This window comes from Coturnix japonica, chromosome 2 (assembly GCF_001577835.2).
Source record: "Coturnix japonica isolate 7356 chromosome 2, Coturnix japonica 2.1, whole genome shotgun sequence".
Classification (NCBI taxonomy): Eukaryota; Metazoa; Chordata; class Aves; order Galliformes; family Phasianidae; genus Coturnix; species Coturnix japonica.
In genome coordinates, this window is record NC_029517.1 from 96,329,374 (window position 1) to 96,349,573 (window position 20,200).

Consider the following 20,200-nt stretch of genomic DNA (forward strand, 5'->3'; position numbering starts at 1 on the left):
CAGCTGCAACTATCCTTAACATTACTTTTCCAGCTAAACAATCTAAGAATTTGCTATATCCTGAGAAGAAGTGGCACTGCTACGTGGGAATTTCTAAAAACATTTAATTTTCTTACATACTTAACATGGGAAGCAGCATGAACAGAAACCTTTCATTAAAGTTTAATATGTATTTAATAAACAGCATAGTCTCTATCCAAAGCAAAGGGAATTCTCACCTGACTACCAAGAGATGAGTTATCTCACTCAAAAACATAGAATATCTTACTAATTTGTCTTGAGAGCCTTTCTAGAGTAAAAATAATAGAGTGACTGAAGATACATATGTTTTTAAAGAGATCTGCTTTCTCAGAGCCAGTTCTGTTTACTTGAAACCAATTCTGCTCTTTAAGTTTTGGTGTGAATCCCAATATTTAGAGTTTGAAAAACAATGTTCTCAGCTCTATTATATTACATTAGATCTGTATTTGACTGCACACTGAGCAGCTTTGTTAAAACTTTCTTGTACATCTCACCACATATACTAAAATATGAAATATCTAGCAATGGTCACTGCATATGTGCAGGAGCCTTTTCCAAGTATTAATAGTGCCATTCAGTGAAACACTAAGATGAATGAAGAATTTAAAAAATATATGTAAGACAAAGATTTTCCTCATCTTGCATTATTACATATTTGCTACTTGGATAACTCAGTAATATCATGAGTAACACCCGGTATTCTATCTGAAATACAGTTTTTATTTTACAGTGTAATATACTTCTCAGTCACATCCTGTGGTTCACAGTGTCCCTAGCAAGGCTATTATGAGCATCCTGTGTTCAATTAACAGTAGCAGGTCTTGGTCATGAAAGCTAAATAATGTTTACCATGAACCAGAAGCCAATGTCACACAAAAAGCTGAGATAAAATTGTCATTATCTTATCCCAAAAGCACTTTGTATATTCACAATGCAGAACTCTATTTCTCATTGATGTAAAATCATGTGCTGTTATTATTCTGCGAATATTTCACAGTTTCTGTTCTGCAATGATTTTAAAACAATTTACTTTAACTAAGGTTTTGGGTACCCTGTGTGGTCTGAAACTTATTTTGTATATTTACAAGACTGTAAAACAAAGCACACTTTAAAGTCAACTTGTGTTGTTTCATTCAAGCACACAAACCTGAGAACCTGAGAGCTCTTAATTTGAGATGCTATAAATGGTTTTGCTGTCAGAACTGCTGAATACCTATCATATACCTAAATGCTACTGACCTCCAAGGCTACAGGAGATGTGCATCAGCTCTAAAATCCAGGGTGCTTATTCTACAGTCTAAACTAACTGAGAATACAGTGGGCAAAACAATGAATCCAGAAGGACATAGCATCCTATGAAGAATCAGTAGAAAAGACAGTGACAGATCTCAGTAACCCTTATAGCCACAACCACCAAAAGCTCCTTTGCAACTGTGATAGCCTCATGTTAACAGAAAACACATTAATGGGAAATATTCTTCTTGTACATTGTTTGTTTTTTTTTTTTTATTAGCTTATTCATCGATCTTCCACTGCTCTATTTTCCCCATCTCAACACTTAATAGAAGTTCATTCTACAAAAACCAGCAAGGTCCATCAACAGGCTTGCTCCAGATTCCTTCAGTTTTTAAACAATGCAGTAAAGCTTCACTCTCTGCATTGATGAATGCAAAGAGAACAGAATGCAAGAGAATGAAACAAAGAATGTTAGGCGGTTGGACTTGATGATCTCTGAGGTCTTTTCCAACCTGAGTAATTCTGTGATTCTATGACAATCCTGTGTTTCTTCAGGATTTCTGAGTAGTGTTACATCAGAAAGAAAATTGCATCTTGGACATAAAGGTGACAATGCCAATCCATGAAAAACAAAACAAAAGGCTGTTCCAACTCCACTTTCCAATTAACTCAAGGCTACAATAACACCAAAAGCCTGGACCATTCATTCTCTTTTAGTCACTGTCACTCCAGCTTGAGTATGGAATGAGTCAGGTGGCTCTTCAGAACAGGAAACTTGTGGCACATGTGGGATGCCTCACTCATGCTTGTGTTCTGACCTGACAAACAGCAGAGCCAAACTAAACCTCAGACATTTTCTCACTGAACTGAGGTTCAAACATTATAAGCAAAAGACCAGCTCACATTTAGTAAGAGCACATGAATGGATGGTAAATTTTAGGTACATCCACAGATTAGAGAAAATAGAGGCTGATACACTGTGATACCACCAAAGAAACAAGTAGCAAGAATCCCAGAAAAAGCATACACAGATAAATATTCTGCATCAGTTAGCAATTCAGATACAGACTTTCCTTCTGTTAACACTAAAGACTTAATTAAACCTTCAGAAACCAGGATGGTGTTCTGCAATATTTTTCTTCCAAAGAGGCTTCAGAAGTAGTTTTGCATCCCACAGAAATATAAGGGAGAATCCAGTCACTGACTGCAAATGTGAACTGATGATGCAGACATGCATCCTCCCATGGTTGAAGAATCTGTTTTACCATCACAGAACATATTGTGAGATCTTTAGCAAGTCCCTTTCCCAATTCTGGATAGGCATTTCAGTGCAACAACATCTTACAAAAACTGCTTATTTTGATACAGTTCGACTTCTACAGCTGACTGCAAAGATAGTCATGATTAGTAACACATGTTTAATAGTGGGAAAATATCATTAACCAGGAATTTAACTATGAACTTGATGAAAGCCACGTAATATACAAATGCAAGATTTACTTTGGGCAGAAAAATGTCCTGAGGCCTTGGTCTCACATCAATAAATTAATGAGGATTGCAACCTGTAGGTGACAGGTATTCAGAATCTCTTCCCAACCCCACAAGTACTGCCAGGGGAAGGACCTAAACTCTCCTGATCAACATATCACATCCCACAAGCAGCAGCTCTGCCACAACTCTAAACTGCCAGGAATATCCATCTTGGGGACAATGTACAAGCCTGAAAGAATTCCTCAGAATCTGAAGCACACTGAGGCTTCACTCAGTCTCTTTGCAAATTGTGATCAAGAAATAGTTTAGTTCTTAGTTTCCAAAGATGTTCACAAGCACACTGAAAATATGTTTCTTTATGAATTGATTTTTCTTGCCCTTCTGTTCACACGTATTGCTGCTTCTTTATGAATTGACTTTTCTTGCTCTTCTGTTTACATGTATTGCTGGAGGCCCACCCATGGAAAAACTTCCTAGTGAAATTCTAAACCTAAAAATCAGTCTGACCATCCACTATTGTCACAAAGACTCTCCTCTTCATCTCCTTGCTCATTTTATAAGCCTACATAACAAAAAACCCCACAGTACCCATTTTCATTACAGCAGATATCACAGTGACATTCACTAAATATCTTGAGTGATGCCCAAAATACAGCTGTTCCCTCGCTTTTTTTCCATGCCGTAAAGTCAGGGCACAGTCCTGCTGACCAGTGACAGGCTGAATTTTAGGAGCACAGTTACATGGTTGGGATGATTTGCTGCAGACACTGAGAGATCCGTCATTTTTTTTCTCTCTGAATCTACTCAATGTATTTTATTGAAAAAATAACGGCACTAGAAAGGAGACTCACTGATTGCTTCAACAGCAATTTTCCATTTCTGTCTCCATCTAAAAAGCAAATGCCCACAAGTAGGTGAATGTTTTGTCTGACAGGCCACACTTAACTACTGTACATTGACCTGAAAAGCTGGGATCTTCTTTGAATGCCTTTATACCTACAGTTGCTAAATAAGTTTCTTTTCCATAACTTAAAATATGTTTGGAGCTCTGAATACCCAATCTTTTCTTTATGAACCCAATCCCATTGCTGCTACTCAATCAGAATAAGTAAACCTCAAAGAGCTATGGAATATTTTCAGCTGAAGGATATTTAAAATGACTGTCTTTTCCTCTGGGGACAAAACCCTCTGAGTGGATGTCTTAGGAGTGGACCACTATCCTGGAAGAGTAGCACCTATCATCAGCTTTTGTTTGGGAGGAACACACAGGAATGTGCTCTCATCTTTGTCTCCCTGTAATCCAGTCTGCTCTTTGTGTTGAGAAGAGACTGGTACCACTTCCTCAGAAAGTTTCTCAGCAGCTTTTCTCTGTGGAGTTTTGTTAGGGTTGCTGTACCCCTACACAACACCACTGTACCTTATAGCTTGAAACAGGCTTTAATAATAATAAATGTGCTGTCTGTGTGATGAGCTTATCTCCCTGAACATTTCCTTCATCAAAGGCATCATCCTTGGTGCACCAGTTCTGTTGAAACCAAGTATCTTTCTGTGGAAGCTTGTTACAAAACTGCAGGTCTAATTGCCTTGTGCACTTCCTATAACACTGATACCCATACAAACAAATCATCTGAACACAACTTTACATTTACTGTGATCTAGTAAAGGCGTATGTTTGGTGGCCCTGCTAAGCAGGGGGGTTGGAACTACATGATCCTTGAGGTCCCTTCCAACCCGGGTAATTCTGTGATTCTGTGTGATTCTGTGATGCTGTGTGATGCTGTGATTCTGTGTGATTCCGAATGCTGAAGATAACTCTACTAGGCACTCAGTGAATACCTGGAGCATTGTAAGGGATCTATCTGAATCATGGCAATGTTAATAGCAAATCTTATACTCACAGTCAAAATATCTCCTGTCATAAACTCTACGAGCAAAACTCTGCAAACAACAATTTTACCATATTGCTGGCAACACTAAAGAATTGTACACTCCCTTGGTCCTGAATACTTAAAAAAAAAAAAAAAAAAAGGAAAAAAAAAAAAGATAGAAAAAGAAAGAAAATGTCAAATCTAAATGCTGCTGAAATTTGTTTTCCTCATCTCTTCTTTTCTTTGTTTTAGATAGAAGCAGTAAAATGAAATGTTTATAGAATGCTTCAGGGTGGTCAAGTCTGCCTTTTTCTCTTAGAAAATTTCAATCAGCTCCTCTTCCTGACACACACACTGTGAAAAGTCAGAAGTCTTTCTTTTTTGATTCTATATCAGACATCTATGGCTACAGGAGGTCTCTGCACCAGAGGCTGTATTCTCTCCAGCTGAGCTTCCTTTTCGTTAGAAGCTGCTGAGAAATAGAACCTGCTGCTGCCTCACATAAGCCATGACTGGTTACCTTTTCCACTTTATTTTTATGAAAGGAGGCAGCAGTCAGGGAAAGATCAGAGGAATCTACTGCAGCATCAACCTCTGTTTGCTTCCAGCTTCTGTGCAAACCGTCTGTTTCCACTGAACTTGGCAGCTGATAACATTTGCTCAAAGTTCATTGTCTGCCTTCCAAGAAATCGGCAAGAACAGTCGACTATTAATGGTACCAGGCATGACAGTCCTTAAAGAAAATTTCAGGAAGCCAACAAAATTGAAAAGCAATGCCAGAAAGTATCTAATAACAGATTTTCTCTTCCCATACAGGCTAATTTCTTTAGTAACTAGATAAGTTGATAAGTAGTTTGATAAATCTGTAATACCAGGCAGGACAGCAACAAAACCAACAACAGAAAGAGATGTTTACAGAACAGTGGAGGCCAGCCTCAAATTTTTTAATCAGGATTCCAGTTAACTCAGATGTTTGATCTTTTCAGGCCATACTTTGCTAAAGAATAATAATTGGTTATTTTAAATGAGTAATTTGAAAAGATAAAATGGTGTCTTTACAGATTATGAGGACTCTGTCCCATCATCTGTTTATCAGAACTCAAAGTTTGTTGGTTTGGTTTTTTTTTTGCAAAAACACTTCCTCTCAATTTTGTGCTGCTTGCTCCCCTCACCCCCAAGACTCACTGTACATTCTCTTTGAGTGCAAACTCAAATGATTTTAAGTATTTCTCTTTGAGTATAAACTGAAATAATCACACCATTCCTGCTCTGTGACATTTATTGGTCAGTAGTCACAAACTCAGAACCTCCATATTCTTCCACTAAGGAGAAACTATGCCTCCAAGGACTAAATGCAGACAGTGTCTGCATGACCTTCCCCTCTCCATCTCCTCTCTCCATATGAGGAGGATGTGTGTCAGGAAAAGAGATGGTATGCAGACAGCTGAGAGACAGGCGTGTGCTGTTCACCTTGATCCTACAGCACTCAATTAGCAAGTTAGTACACCTAACTCATACTAAATGGACATTGTTTGCTAGACAATGTCCTTACTTACGAGTCCCTGCACCATTTGTGGCTCATGTTCCCCCTTACACAACCGCCCTGGTCTGTGTTGGCAAAGCTTGGTTAACATCAGTGCAGGATCTCATGAGGGACAACTCCATTCCTTCAGGGACCCACAGGATTCGGAATGAGCTGCACAGATTGCCACAGATGATGGAAAGGGGCACCTTTTGTTAAATACAAGAAGTTTCCATCTTCACTGGCACTTTTTCCTCAGTCTGAGTGGCTTAATAAGGCTGTTTTCTTTTACTCTTTCTTTAAATGAACATCATTTTCCCTCTGAAACAAAAGGGCTAGGAAAAATTCCCTTGGCTTTTCCAGTGAAATATTTCCCCTCTTGGATAAAAAGTTTAGACAGGCAGATACAGCTGCATGCTTCTACCTACAAAGACAACAAGAAGGGTACAAACAACACCTCATCAGGCTTTCTATTTTCTACCACTCTCATCTTCAGTATGCTACTGGAAAAACTGTAACACATGCAGCCCATGCCTGCATGTCCACTCCCTTCAAGAAACAAAAGCAGAGGGCACAGCTCAGGAGGAGGCCGATGGATCTGGAGGGAGTCCTGCCTGATAGTGGTGTGAGGGCAACGAGGAGCAGAAGATGCTGAGACTGAGTGCCCCCAGAGGATATAAATCAGGAGGGGCTGGCAGATCCCAACAATTGCTCAGCTAGGTACCTCTGACCAGAGCACTGGTGCACATGGCACTTGGCACCCCCTTGTACAGTTTTCAGAAGGAGGACTGCTCACAACAGACACTATTAAATATTCTACTAGTAATGTGGTTTTTTTTCCTAAAAATAACTGTAGCTGGGCCAAGAAACTGGCTCTCCCCAGTGCTCCCAAAGACACTGGGGATTTTATGGTCAGGGCATACACAACTTTAAGAAGGCTCCAAGGGATGGTCCTGACTCACAGCAGTGGTTTTATAACAACAGTGCTGCCTCTGACCATACCTGGGCTCCAGTTCTCCCTCCTCTTGGATATTCAACCATATCTCTGCTTACACTTCAGCACCAGCCTGCCTACAAAGGCAAATGAATGCACATAAGGCAAGTAAGGCAAGTAGGTGAGACTAACTAGGATTAAACTGACTACAGTTCTGTGGTTCGCTTCCCTGCAGCCTCTATCTAATGTGTCAGTCTCTGTTCTGCAGCTCAGCTGAGAGAGTCCTGGCACAGGAACAATTTACTGATATTAATTCAGGCACATAAGATTCGATCCAAAGCCCAACGAAATAAACCTGAGCCTCACGTTCACTCTGTTTGCACTGTAGTACAAACCTTAATAATTCAAGTCCATTATAAGATGGATTTTTTAAATCCAGATGCTAATTTGGAGTCTGAAATATTTCGCATTCGCAATAAACGAGTACAAATGTTAGTTAAAAATTTAAATACTGGTGTTAGAATCACAAAGGCAGAGTCAAGTGGTGGCCAGTTACCAGCACACATGACAATGTATTTCAGTGGGAAAAATAAATAGCACTTTTCTTTTTTAAACAATCACTGCACACCTCCAGTGAGACCCTATAAAAATCTTAGAAGGAAAAGAAGTTGAACTGAAGTAAAAAGGAATGCGTACGTAGACAAATAGTGCATTCAAGAAAGAAATTATTTAATTGCCAAGAGACAATCAGTTTCTTCATATTTTTAATCTCTTCTGCAGAATGTAATACAGACTGGATACGTACGTCTTCCACATAAATGCCTGCATCTCATGCTGCTCTTCACTTTCCCCCCCTTCATCAATAGTAACCACCTTCCTACTGAGTGAAAACTGGTCATCCTGTCTTAATCCCCCGCCACTTTAATTTCCTGACATTTTCACTAATACTACAAAATACAGAACAGTCTGCATCACACCCTCTCTCTGCTGAAACTAAAGAAAGAAAAAACCCTATTATCAGCTTCAGTTGGACGAGAATTTGCACTTCTAATCTCTCGAAGGTCTAGTAACTCAGGGAACAAAAGTATAGGAAAACAGCTGGGTCTGTGCATTCTGGAACTTCACTGAACCCAGAAAACAGACAGTATAGTCAAGCTTAGCCTTCTTATCTCTTCATCTTTTTATTTTTCTCCTTTTAATTTCACTCTCTAATACCGTATTTCCTGCCTAGGACTTTTCCCCATCTCAGGTCAGTTGGTTTATCCTCATCCTTTTTTCCCCCCTCCCGCACATCTAAAACAGGTTTTCCTGAAACTGAAATGCTCAGCTGTTATTGACAACAGATGCTGTTTCTGTCAAGAACTAGTTTTTTTTTTTTCCATGTTGTTTCAATCACTCTCTTCTCTTTATTTGCCTTCACACCCCCCCACCCCCACCCCCCACACCCCCATTTGCCTGTTTTCCTATTTGGTATTCTTTCTCTCTTCTCCCTTCAAAACTGTACTTCTCTCCCCTTTTCCCTCTCTCACGTGCACTTTCTTGCTTCCATGGCTTAGGTCCCATTTCTCCCTCAGGGTATCTTCATTCCTTTCTTTTCCTGCATTTTCTCTCTCTCTCAGCTCTACTTTCCTCAGTCTTCTCTGCCTCCAGTTACCTGATACAGCCACACAGACCTCTCACTGCTGCTCTGCCTGCAAATCCGGAAAGGAGCTGACCAGCCCAAATTCCTATTGATTTCAACAAGGCTTGTGTGTGTTCTGTGACTGATAAACAACTCCCAGGCCGTACTGTGCTGCCTCTCCCCACCCTCTGTACCTTATCACGTCTGAAACAGAAATCATTGTAAATAGTTAAAGGCGAGCAAAACCACTGCATTATCACAATGTTCTATAAGAAAGCAACAATATTTATGTGAAAGATTTCATGATAAGCCTTGTCATCTAAGTATTCTTCATTTCTCCATCGTCTGTCTGCAGCTATGTTATGCATTAGCACAAACGAAATCAAAGGTAAAAACTTGGCACTTGACAGCAGAGAGATGTTTTTGACCATTTGCACTGTTGCAAGTAAATACTGAAGCAGTAATTTTCACTCACTCATCTTCAAAAGTGAAATTCTTTTCAGCAACACAGTAGTACTCTAACCGTGAACCTTTTAATAATTGAAAACATATACCAGATTTTATATAAAATACGTTGCATTACACAATAAACCACAGACATTTTAATCTGTGGTAAATACCCCAGTGAAGTCCCGAGAGTCAAATAAATAACAAGAAGATGAACATGCTTCCACCTAAACATATTTTCTTCTCAGACCTCTGGCAAACAAAACACAGCAAAGATACGGTGCTTTTCAGGCACAACCAAAATTGATTAGGCCTAATGTTCGGGGTCATCCTAACAGGCCCAATCTAATCTGCATGGAATGTCTTCAAGTGATGTCAAAGCTGACTGTGTCTTGGGAAGCTGTGGTAGCAGCTCATCCACTGAGGTCTATGTTAGGTTAAAGGCATAGAAGCCAGACAAGCAAGTAGAACTTGTGCAGAGTGAGGTGCTTGATTAGATGTGAACTGAAATATCCACCTCCTGTGACAATGGCCTAAACTCGAGAGTGTTCAGAAGTTGGGAATGTTATTTCTCAACTTTTTAGTCAGCAGTCATTTAGCTGCTGTGCTTTGAAAAACAATGTTACAAGAATGCATGGGGGCATTCCAGCACTAAACTTCAATCAGGATTCTTAGGAAAAAAAATGGAAGTGCTCTCCCTGTGGGTAAATACCATTTCCTGTTTATGGCAGAACCCTGCCCATGTGGCACAGAAGACAAACCAGGACCTCCCAGCCTAGGTACCACCAGCACTGCAGGATCTGCACCAGTAACACCACATCTACCAGCAGCTCTGCTCAGAGCACACACGCTGGATCATGATCCAAAACCGCTTGACAGCAGCAAGACCTTGTGTGCACTCCATTACACTTACTCTGCTTAAGAAACATAAGTAGTCTCAATTCCAAAATGGTAGCGTGTGTATATGTACGTGCACTTTTTGCAACACAGCACATTACAAAAAAAAATACTGTTTCTAAAAAGGCAGAAAAGTTGATGGCAAACCATGATTCTGAGTGTGATTATTCCAGGATTTTCCTAATTCTTTCCAAGGGCTGTAAGCAGGTGACTGCGGCTCTGCGCTGCTGCGCTTCTCACCAGCACGTGGTATATCACACAGTATATATTATCCTGCACAAGAGGAACAATTAATCTCTTCCTAAAGACATGTGAGCCTTTTGTGAACGACCTTTCATTAAACTTTAAGTTCTAAATTGCCAAGGTCACTATTGCTCACAGAAAAGGTAATCTAGGCTAAAAATTATTACACAGAGAAGGACTTTATCTATTTGCACATATACTTAACTGCTCAGTTACTTTTAAGATCTCCTCCTGCAAATTAGTAACTTGAGAGGCTTTTAGAGGATCTTCTTCCTTGAAAGAAAAATTTTGCTGTACCTGTCAGAATTGCAGCTTTGGAGATGCTATGGGTAAAACAAAACACAAGTTTGGATATTTCTATAGTCCCGAGAACATTTTTTGTTTCCTCATTCATGTTTGAGAAGGCACTTCTACATCTAGGCATTCTGATGCAATCTAAGCATGAGTAAGATTCAAATAACAGGCCTTCATGACCTTTATAAATTTCCAAGACAATCACCCAAGGCCCAAATTGAAATGTACCTGTTGTATTCCTTATCACACAGAGTATTTCAGCATCCAACATTCTAAGTTCTGATGTCTGTCTACAAAGAACAGAAATCTTGATGTTTTCACTCCAGTTTCAACAATGCCAAAGAACTCAATCAACAGAAGCCACTAACAGCACTTCCTTTAGGATGTGTTTAAAGTTGGGGAGGTGACAGTGTGTTACCCCATTACAGTTAAGGGGCTCTTAAATTCTACCACTTGCACATCTAGGCAGACCTCTTACAGAAATAATGGTGTTGTTTAGACCCCCCATAAACCATTAAGTGAGCGCAACTCTGAATCTAATCTAGGTCTAAAGTAGGATCTTTCAGTGCATGCTCCTGCTTACGTGACAAGCCAGCCTCCAGCACCAGGAGTATCTGATGCTTGCAGCATCCATGACACTTGTAAGCATTCAGTGGTCAGAACACCACTACATATCCTTCAAATGACATGGACCAGTGAAGCTGGAAGGTATCTCCACTGAACCAAGCAGCTGGTATCGCAGCAATCCACCAGGACACGAGCCCCAGCATGCCCCAGGCGGCGCACAGCGGCTAACTCACCACTCCGTGCTGGGTTTGCATTCTGAAAGTCAGCGGCTCTGAATATTGAAATGCAGAAGGGACACAGCAGCTGGAACAGCAGCCTCTCAGACACACTCTGCCCTGTGAAACGCTGGTGTTTGCTTTTTCTTGTAGGGGTTTAGGAGTGAGATTAATCAGACAGCAAGGTGATGAGCACGACAAAACACTAACAGAGCAGCTAGCTGGGTAATAAAAGAAGGCAGAGCGTTCCTGAACTTAAATCATTAGGGTACCTCTCACTCATAGATAAAAAGAAGAAGCCCCTGCACTTTTTCTGAAGTATTTAGCAACGTATTATCTCTTCTTGCTACTGTTAAGTCATTAACAACATCCGCCTCTTAGCTAAAAGGCTGCATAACACAATCAGAGTGGGCTCCGATTCCTGCACTACTGTGTCACCGTACCTGGAGGATGGCATTACCATCTTCCTGGTTCTGAATGAGATCAGGTCTGAACACACTGCCAAAGGAAAAACAAAACAGCCCTTCTTTTTGGGCTTATTTACTCTTCATTAAACTCTGTGCTGTGCTTCCAGTTCCCAAAACCGACCTCACATTGTCAACCTTTGGCATCGTGATTCATTGCATTATTCAAAGAAAATAACCGACATGTCACAACTACAGAGGGGGTGAAGTCAGGAGTTTGCAGACGCAGTGTGGACATCACCTGAGCATCCCCAGTATCAAGGTGACAACACTTAATCATAGAATTAATGACCCCCGGGCCCGGCCCCCTCACCTGCTGGCCAGGCTCTGCCGGCAGTGCTGCCTGAAGGGCATCAGGTGGTAGTTCATGGCGTCCAGCAGCAGCTTTTGGCAGACAGGGTCGGTGCGCATGAAATCCACCGACTGCACCCTTTCCACCAGCTCCGGAGCCGGGATGAGGGCGAAGCGGAGGCGCTTCATCAGGTCCGGGGCATATTGCATGCGGGTCTCCCGGTCGTGCTCCAGCCAGAGCACGGACATCTGGAAGAGGGCCAGCTCCGACTCGACGGGGGGAGGCAGCGAGTCGAGCAGGGCTCGCATCTCCTCGAAGTTGAGCAGCAGCACGTCTTCCACCAGATACTTGTTGGCCAGCTTTTTGGTCTCCTCCAGGCCGTGCAGCGCGGCGATCTTGCACACCTGCTTGTAGTTCTGCACCGAGATCTGGTCGTTGAGGAACTGCACGCACAGCTTGGTCACCTGCGGGATGTGCAGGATCTTACTGACCGACAGCACCTCCTCCACCGTGTCCAGCGACAGGGTGACGTTGGCCGTGTAGAGGTACTCCAGCACCAGGCGCAGCCCGATGGACGAGCAGCCCTGCAGCACCAGGTTGTTGATGGCCCTCGGGCTGGCCAGCAGCTTGTCCTCGGGGGAGGAGGACGGCGTGCCCGGCTCCTCCTGCGGCGGCGGCGGCGGCTCCTTCGGGGGGGGCCCCCCGAGCCCGTCCTGTGCGCCGGGCCCCAACCCCAGGGCGTGGGGGTGGCCGCCGCCGCTGGAGAAGAGGGATCGGAAGTACTGGGAGCAGGAGGCCAGCACAGCCTTGTGGCAATGGAACTGCTGGCCCTGGGCCGTCAGGGTGACGTCGCAGAAGAGCTGCTTCCTCCACAGCAGGTTGAGGCCGTGCAGCAGGTTGTCGCTGTGGCTGGGGTCGAAGGTGGAGGTCCTGTCCCCGGATCTGGACATGGCGAGCGGCCTCGGGCGCACCTGCCTTTAAACCCTCCTCCGACCTGGGCAGAGGGTGGGGAGGAGAAGGGTGGGGAAGGGGTCGGGGCGGGGGGAACACAACGACAAACAGCTTTAGAGGCCTGCGGGACGCAGCAACTTGGGAGGGCTGGGGGGGGGTGTCGGGCTTGGGGCTGCCCCGGTGCTCCATACACACGCACACAGCACCCCTTTCTCCTCCCTCCTCCCCTCCACGCCGGGCTGCTCTCCAGGGGAGGAGCGAGGAAGCGTAACGTTTTCAAAGCTGAACAGCCCCCCTCCTCCGCCAAAAAGAAAAAAAAAAAAGAAAAAAAAGAAAAAAAGGCAACAACCCCCCCACCACCACCACCAGCACAAGCCCAAACGCAGCACACACACAGCATTAGACCTTCCCTCGACTCCGCGCTGTGCCCGGAGTAACTACCAAGTGGCCGGAACTCCGCCGGGAAGGCGGGCAGCCTCGACCCCCCCCCCTCTCCCGCCCCGGCAACTCCGCAGCGCCCGGAGCCGCTCCATCCCCGCCGAGCCCCCGCTCCGCCCCGGCCGGGAGCTGCGGTGCTGCGCGCCCCGTGCAAAGAGGAGGAGGAGGAGGAGAAGACGGCAGCCCCGGGCCCGGCGAGAGGCCTCCCGCCCGTCCTGCCCGCCGGCCAGCCGCCCTAACTCCGGTAACTACGGGAAGTTCAAGTTGGCGGAAGCACGGGGGGACCCTGCCCGGCGGCCCCGCTCCCCGCAGCCCCGAGCCGTGACCGCACCTGCGGGGACTGCGCAGCCACCGACCCGCGCCGGCCGCATCCCGCTCTTCCTCTTCCTCCTCCTCCTCAGCGGGATCCCGCCGAACCCCGCTCCTGCCATTGCAGCGCGCTCGTTTGCTCCCCAACAGCGCCGGGCTGCCCGTGCCCGCCGCCCCCTCCCAACCCCATCGATCGGCGCAGCCGGGGCTCCCCCCGGCTCTGCCCCTGGCCGGCACCGCGCAGCCCCGCCGCCGGCTCCGGAAAGCTCCCGCAGCCTCTCCCTTTAAGCGGACCCGGTCAGTCCCCCCTCCCCAGCGCACACACACAGACATACATGCACATACATACACACACATAGACACACACACACACACACACTCCTCCTCTTTCTCCCTCCCCTTCTTTCTTCCTCGTTTTGCCCATTTCTTGCAACCGGAGTTTATTCTGCCAACGCGTTTGTTACACAACTGCCCCCCCCCGCGCACACTTCCAGCACACACACACACACACACACCGGCAACAAACACATCGGGAGACGGGAGAGAATGCGCCGAGACGGGGGAGGCACAAGGCCAGAAACTTACCTGCTCCACGACCGGCTGCCAAAGTAAAGGTTCACTTAAGCTCCCCCCCAGAAAAAAAAATATCAATATTCCTTCCTTTTTAAAGGTTTGTTCGCTCCTTCAAGAAAAAATAATAATAATAATAAAAAAAAAAAAAATAGAAAAAAAAAAAGGGTGAGAAAAGAAAGAGAGAAAGAAAGAAAGAAAGAAAAAAAAACCTTCTGGTTCCCAACTCGGAGCAGTCACTCTTTACAATTTATTTTGTCGTACATCATTTGATCACCATGAATTAGCAACAGCAAGAAAATGTACGAGAGAGAGAGAAGGGGAGAGAGAGAAAGAGAGAGAGAGAGAGCGCAGAGCTTTCTGCAAGAGAAGAAGAAGAAAAAATGTACGTGTGACAAATTATGCTACCAAGAAACAACACATCATTATCCTTGGGCCTGGGGCTCAGTGAGTCGTAACGAGAGTAATAGGAAATCCACGGTTGGGGAGAGAAACGGTCGTGCATGGCCAGTGGAGAGAGACCATACAGGGGGATGGATGCTGGAGAGACTCGCAAAATTATGGCTCAAGGCTATTGTAAAAATTGTCGAGCGTAAATGACTGCGATTTCAAACATCTTTGGAAGAAAGAAGGGGAAAAAGCGAGCCCCCCCCCCACCCCCCCTCTCGCTGCCTCCCTCCCTCCCGCTCTCCCTCTCTCTTCTCTCTCTCTATAAAGAACCGTCAAGTTTTAGTGCGCATTGCTAATTAGTCAATTTCTCTCTGCCTTCACAGGCTGGCGACTTTGCTGCTGAGCTGAAACTGCTAATTTCTGTGACCAGCTTTTTTCTTAGCTGTGATCTGGATGAATGAGTAGCTGTCTCACAGAGATGACAAAAATAAACTCTAATCCCCCCAAAAATTTCCACTACATCTTTCTCATGCATAGATTTATGATCTTCAAGCGCCCTGTGCAATATGCAAACTTTTTGTGTGTGTGTGTGTGTGTGCTGCTGGGGGGGCAGGCTGTTGTATTCAGGTTGCATAGGGTTTATGTCTCTGCTCTCCCCTCCACCCCGGATGTGATGGAAATAATGCCTGATTTCAGCACCCGATACATTGCCCCCTCCACCCCCCAGTATTTATATTATTGCGTTGATGAGGTGTGTTCTCCTTTCTAGCAACCGGGGTGAGGCTGAAGGGGCGGAGGGGAGAGAGAGAAAGTGAGGCTCCTACATGGTGTTAGTGGCAAAACGTTCCCTTTCCATTTGTTCCCCTGCACTGTTCAAGATTTATGATCTTGTTTGAAGGCATATTTTCTCTATTGTTTTGTCTGGTTAGACAACCGTCTCTGAACTTCACTGTCAGCTCTTCAACAGATAAGGGTTCAGAAGTCACTTTTTTGTTGTTTTTTATTGGAAGATTAGCATATTGTCAGATTTGTCTTTCAGTTTCGAGACTTTGCAATGCAGAACCCTGAATCAAATGGCAGGAAAGCAGCTGCTATATCGCGAATGTAACCTTTCAACTTTCTGCCAGATCTGATACCCCGAAACATGCGCAGCCCATGCTGCTGGGGCTTTGTTTTGGCTTTGGTTTTTGCTCCTTTGTTGCTGGAACAAGCAGAGGGAGTTCTCATGGTAGGCACCTGGAGGCTTTTTCTTTCCACAAAGGGACATTTTGGTAGAGGGCACGTTCTCTACACTTTATCTCATGATGTATTGCACCCTCACATAGATAGGTGTGTTCCTCTGTTGTCAAACCTGCAACTGTCAAATAAATAAATAAAAAGAGAAACAAAAAAGAGGAAAAAAATGAAAGGTGGGATGTATGCCCTTGAAAGAATTGCACATGAAGGGAGGCTGGAATGAGCACTTAGGGGAAGTTTCACTTGATGTGAAATCCATAAGACCTATCCTGTTTCCCAGATAATACTAATGCTTTTGTCACTGAGATACACTCCAGGAGTGGGACTTGAAATGCCAGCTCTCATGGTCCTCCTCTTTGGCTTGGCTGAGGATGCCAGTGCATTGGCAGAGCTGGAGTCAGATTGCGCAGGGATGCAAAGGAATGGAACTGAAAGGCATCATGACAGGTTTCATTTTTATTTACCTTCTGGTGACCTTAAAAAAGAAGTTCTGCCACACTTCCCCATTTTGCCTCACCAGAGAGCTCCCGGCCTCCTCCTTTGTGTGTCAGTCCTTTCTGTAAGACATTTCCAAGAGAAATTAGATAGCTTCTGTTTTAGGGCATAGTATTCTTCCTAAAAGAATGACGCCATCTTAATGCTTCTGCTAAAAACATTTTTGTTGTTTTGTTCCTGCTCTTCCTCCCCTTAATTCCAACTATACATTGTTGAGCGCCCAGATTTGGCCCCACGCAGATGAGTGAATTACAAAATGCTCTATTCCAACCATAGCTGGTGTTTTTAGTGATCACAGAATCACAGAATCATTGAGGTTGGAAAAGAGCTCTAAAATCCCCCAATCCAACCATGCCCACTAACCGTGTCCCTCAGTGTCACATCCACATGTTTCTTGAACACCTCCAGTGTTGGTGACTCTGTCACCTCTCTGGGCAGCCTGTGCCACTGCCTCACCACTCTTTATGGAAATATTTTTTTTCCTAATATTTAACCTGAACACCCCCTCGCACAGCTTGAGGCCAAAACCTCTTGTCACTGTTACCTGGACCTGACCCCATCCATGCTAGGTGTCTCCCAGCTGTAATAGAAGTGAAGGACAATTCTTAGATCATGTTTATGCTGCTAAACTATGCAGCTGTGATGTCTGTAGATAACCCTCAGAGCATTTTGTATCAGCTTTCACTCAGTGATAAGTTTCATATTGCCCACTCTCACACCACTGAAAGCTGCCAGATACGGCTGTGCCAACATGTGGCAAGTGTCTAAGAACAGCAGATTAGTGTGTCTTTCTCAGCGAAAAGACTTGATTAATTTTTATTTGACTTTGGTATACTAACTGAAGTTAGAATAAAGTTCACAGCTACTTATGGATGTGATTTGTGGTCACTTCCCAATCACCAATTTTTAACTTTCTGCCCTGAAGCTTTCTGAATTAAATCACATTGAACAAACATTTTCAAAACTCCTGAGTATGTTGTTTTCTAAATGGACTTGAGCTCTTCTGAAGGAAGAGTTCAAAGCTCCCAGCTCACTTGGGTGCTTTTCAAAGTTCTAAACATTATGGCTGCAAAGTAGGAGATTAAAGTTCACCTCTTACAGGCAGCAGCTGTCAGCAGAAAATACTGTGTTTTCTTTCTTCTGTGATTACTCCAGACCCACACCATGTAAAATTATCCATTGCTTCTATCAAGCAAAACTACATATACTTGCCACATGGTTTAAGCAAGACTTTGTGTCTCTACCTTATAGCTTAAGAGTATCTCAGACTTGAGAGAAACTAAGAATGAAGTGCATCTCCTCTGAGGCAATGAACACATGCTAAGTCCTGAGCCTTCCTTACTGTAACCATGGGGTCCTGTTCTTAAGCAGGATTCCCACAGACTGGAGGGCGGCACCCCTTGTTTTCATATTTGAAATTCAGCTGTGAGCATTTGTTGTGCTTTCATTTGATTTCCCTCTACTCATCGCCTCCCTTCCATGCATGTGCCTCAGCTTGCTGAAGTCTCATTGCAGAGGCTTGTGTCAGAGTGGACAGCCCCACAGAGTGAACTGAATCACACTTTTTGTCAAGGAAGAAGTCCTCATGCAGAAGAGGCTTACATCAAGAGAATGTAAGGCGTTGTCTTTAAAATCCAAGAGAATTCACTCAGTGAATAAGCATGCAACACTTTTCAGTAAGAGTAATTCTATAGGAAAAGAGAGAAGCTTTTCACCCCTTGATAATATCTGTGCTTTAAGTATGAAATGTATCTCTGTACAACTGAGGTGGTCTGGGAGATTTTTTTGTGTATTTTTTGGTTGTAATATGCATTGACACTGATAGTCCAGCACAGCTCCAAAATTAACAAGTTATCTGCATAGGGTCTTAATCACTATGAATGAAAAGAGTCACTTCTGAACACTTGCCCTTTGTCATTGAGACTGCTGCACAAAACAGAGCTTTGGCTGGCTTCACTCTTTAGGGCACAGAAGTTGCTTTAGTATGCAGTTTCTGGCCTGCTGGACTCTCTCATCTGTTTGCATTTCTACCACTATCACATTGCAAATGGCGGAAAAAAACATGACCAGTTGACAGTGCTTGCTGGAACCATCCAGATGTGGATGGGGTCTCTCCCCACAGGAAAAGAAACTTCTTTTGGGGACTTTCAAGAGAGGACAAGACTGGAGATAAACTGGGTTGTCTTTGCTGAAAAATGTGCCATACATGCTGTTGGGAGAGCTCTGAGCATGCAGTCCCAACTCTAGTGCAAGTACTTCACAAGTAGACAAGCCACAGCAGTACTGGGTGTTATCAGTAACATTGCTCCTGCCAAAAATTGTTGTACAATCCACTGTAGAGTTTCTGATGAGGTAGTTTATAAGATTCCTCTTCTGAAGGCAGGCCTGACATCACAGCGGCACTTCCTATTTACAGACAAACCCACTTAATCCATTGCCAGGGAGCATATTTAGGAATAAGGCAGGAGGGGAAGCTTGGAATGATGCTATAGCTCTCAAATCCATATATTTGGATTCTCACACTGACACAGAGGTTGTAACTATGCTCACTTACATACTTTAGGGTTTGGGCCAGCTCTGATGGGTTCCTAGTTTCTTCCTGAGTGGTCTTTTCCCTGAAAACAAAGGATCTGGGAGGGAAAGTGTCCTCAAATCAGAAGCTATCCTGGATCTGGTAATATACATGTAACAACCTTGACCCAGGTGCATCCTTTAGTATCTTTGTGCTTCAGTTAATAAATGCTAAAAAAGGATTTTCATTAATGCAGTCCAAGGCTCCCCCAGCTTGTGGTCTGTCTGCCCTACTGAGCTCATCTGCCTAGCTCCACCCCCAGCTGGGGCTGTTGAGCGTTTCCCATTCCACCCGCAATGCCAGTGGCTGCTGCAGCTGTGTGGCTCTGGAGGCTGGCACAGATGTCCCCAGAGGTGTCACTGGCATTCTGATCACCTGTATTGTGCCCTGCTTAATCAGTGCTTGCCCTGTGCTTTGAGATTCCTCCAGGGATGCTGACTGTTTTTATTTATGCATGCAACCATGTCCTGAAGTAGTTTCCATGTCTGAGTGTACGCAAAGAATTTTGTCAGTAGCAGTGTCACAACACCAGTAGGTATTCAGGATTTTGCCCTGCTTGTCCAAAGTCCTAATGAAGAAGAACTGGGAGTGATAAACAGGAGTGATCATAAGAACACTGAAAGACAAAACCATTCTTTCTTCCCTTGCCCCCAAATAGACAACAGAATAAATCACGTAAAAAATAATAAAAAATAAAAATAATAATAAAAAATAAAGCTATTCGATGCAATGTTGTGCAATCAAAAAGACATGAATAAAGTTTGTAGCAAACCGATAGCTTCTGAAAAATCAGACTACAAGGTATTGCCTCTGAAAGAGTTATTAAAATAACTTTGGGGAGGCAGAACTCACAACTGTTAAAAGAAGCAGCTAAGCTTGGGGAAATTGCAATCTAAAAGCAAGGTGGATTAAGCAAATCCTTCTATACAGAACCATGCTACAAGTAGGAACCCTCTAACCATCGCTCGGAAGAGCTTATGCTCTGGGACTTGATATTCAGGCACATAATATGAGCATTAGTGATTGTGTCTGCACCATGGTTCAAATTAAAGAATATTTTCTTGTGCTTAAGTCCATTTCTGTTCAGGAAAGCATTTAAGCATTTGTCAAAGCATATACTTAAGTGC

At 44.0% G+C, this 20,200-nt stretch overlaps 2 protein-coding genes across 2 annotated transcripts in view; one reads left to right on the forward strand and one right to left on the reverse strand.

Annotated features, from left to right (window-relative positions):
• Window positions 1–13,915, reverse strand: part of KLHL14 (kelch like family member 14) — a 56,146-nt gene extending 42,231 nt beyond the window's left edge. The window contains exons 1-2 of the mRNA XM_015855482.2: window positions 13,833–13,915; window positions 12,134–13,106 (exon numbers count right to left, since the gene is read on the reverse strand). Of these exons, the coding sequence (XP_015710968.1) occupies window positions 12,134–13,062 (929 nt within the window). The 5' untranslated portion in view covers window positions 13,063–13,106; window positions 13,833–13,915. The remainder of the gene's footprint in view (window positions 1–12,133; window positions 13,107–13,832) is intronic.
• LOC116652931 (formin-like protein 14) lies at window positions 13,061–16,838 on the forward strand. Its single transcript, XM_032442592.1, has 3 exons — window positions 13,061–13,077; window positions 13,183–14,107; window positions 15,154–16,838. The coding sequence occupies exons 1-2, from the start codon at window positions 13,061–13,063 to the stop codon at window positions 14,096–14,098; spliced, it is 933 nt and encodes a 310-aa protein (XP_032298483.1). The 3' UTR covers window positions 14,099–14,107; window positions 15,154–16,838.
• Window positions 16,839–20,200: the final 3,362 nt, after the last annotated feature.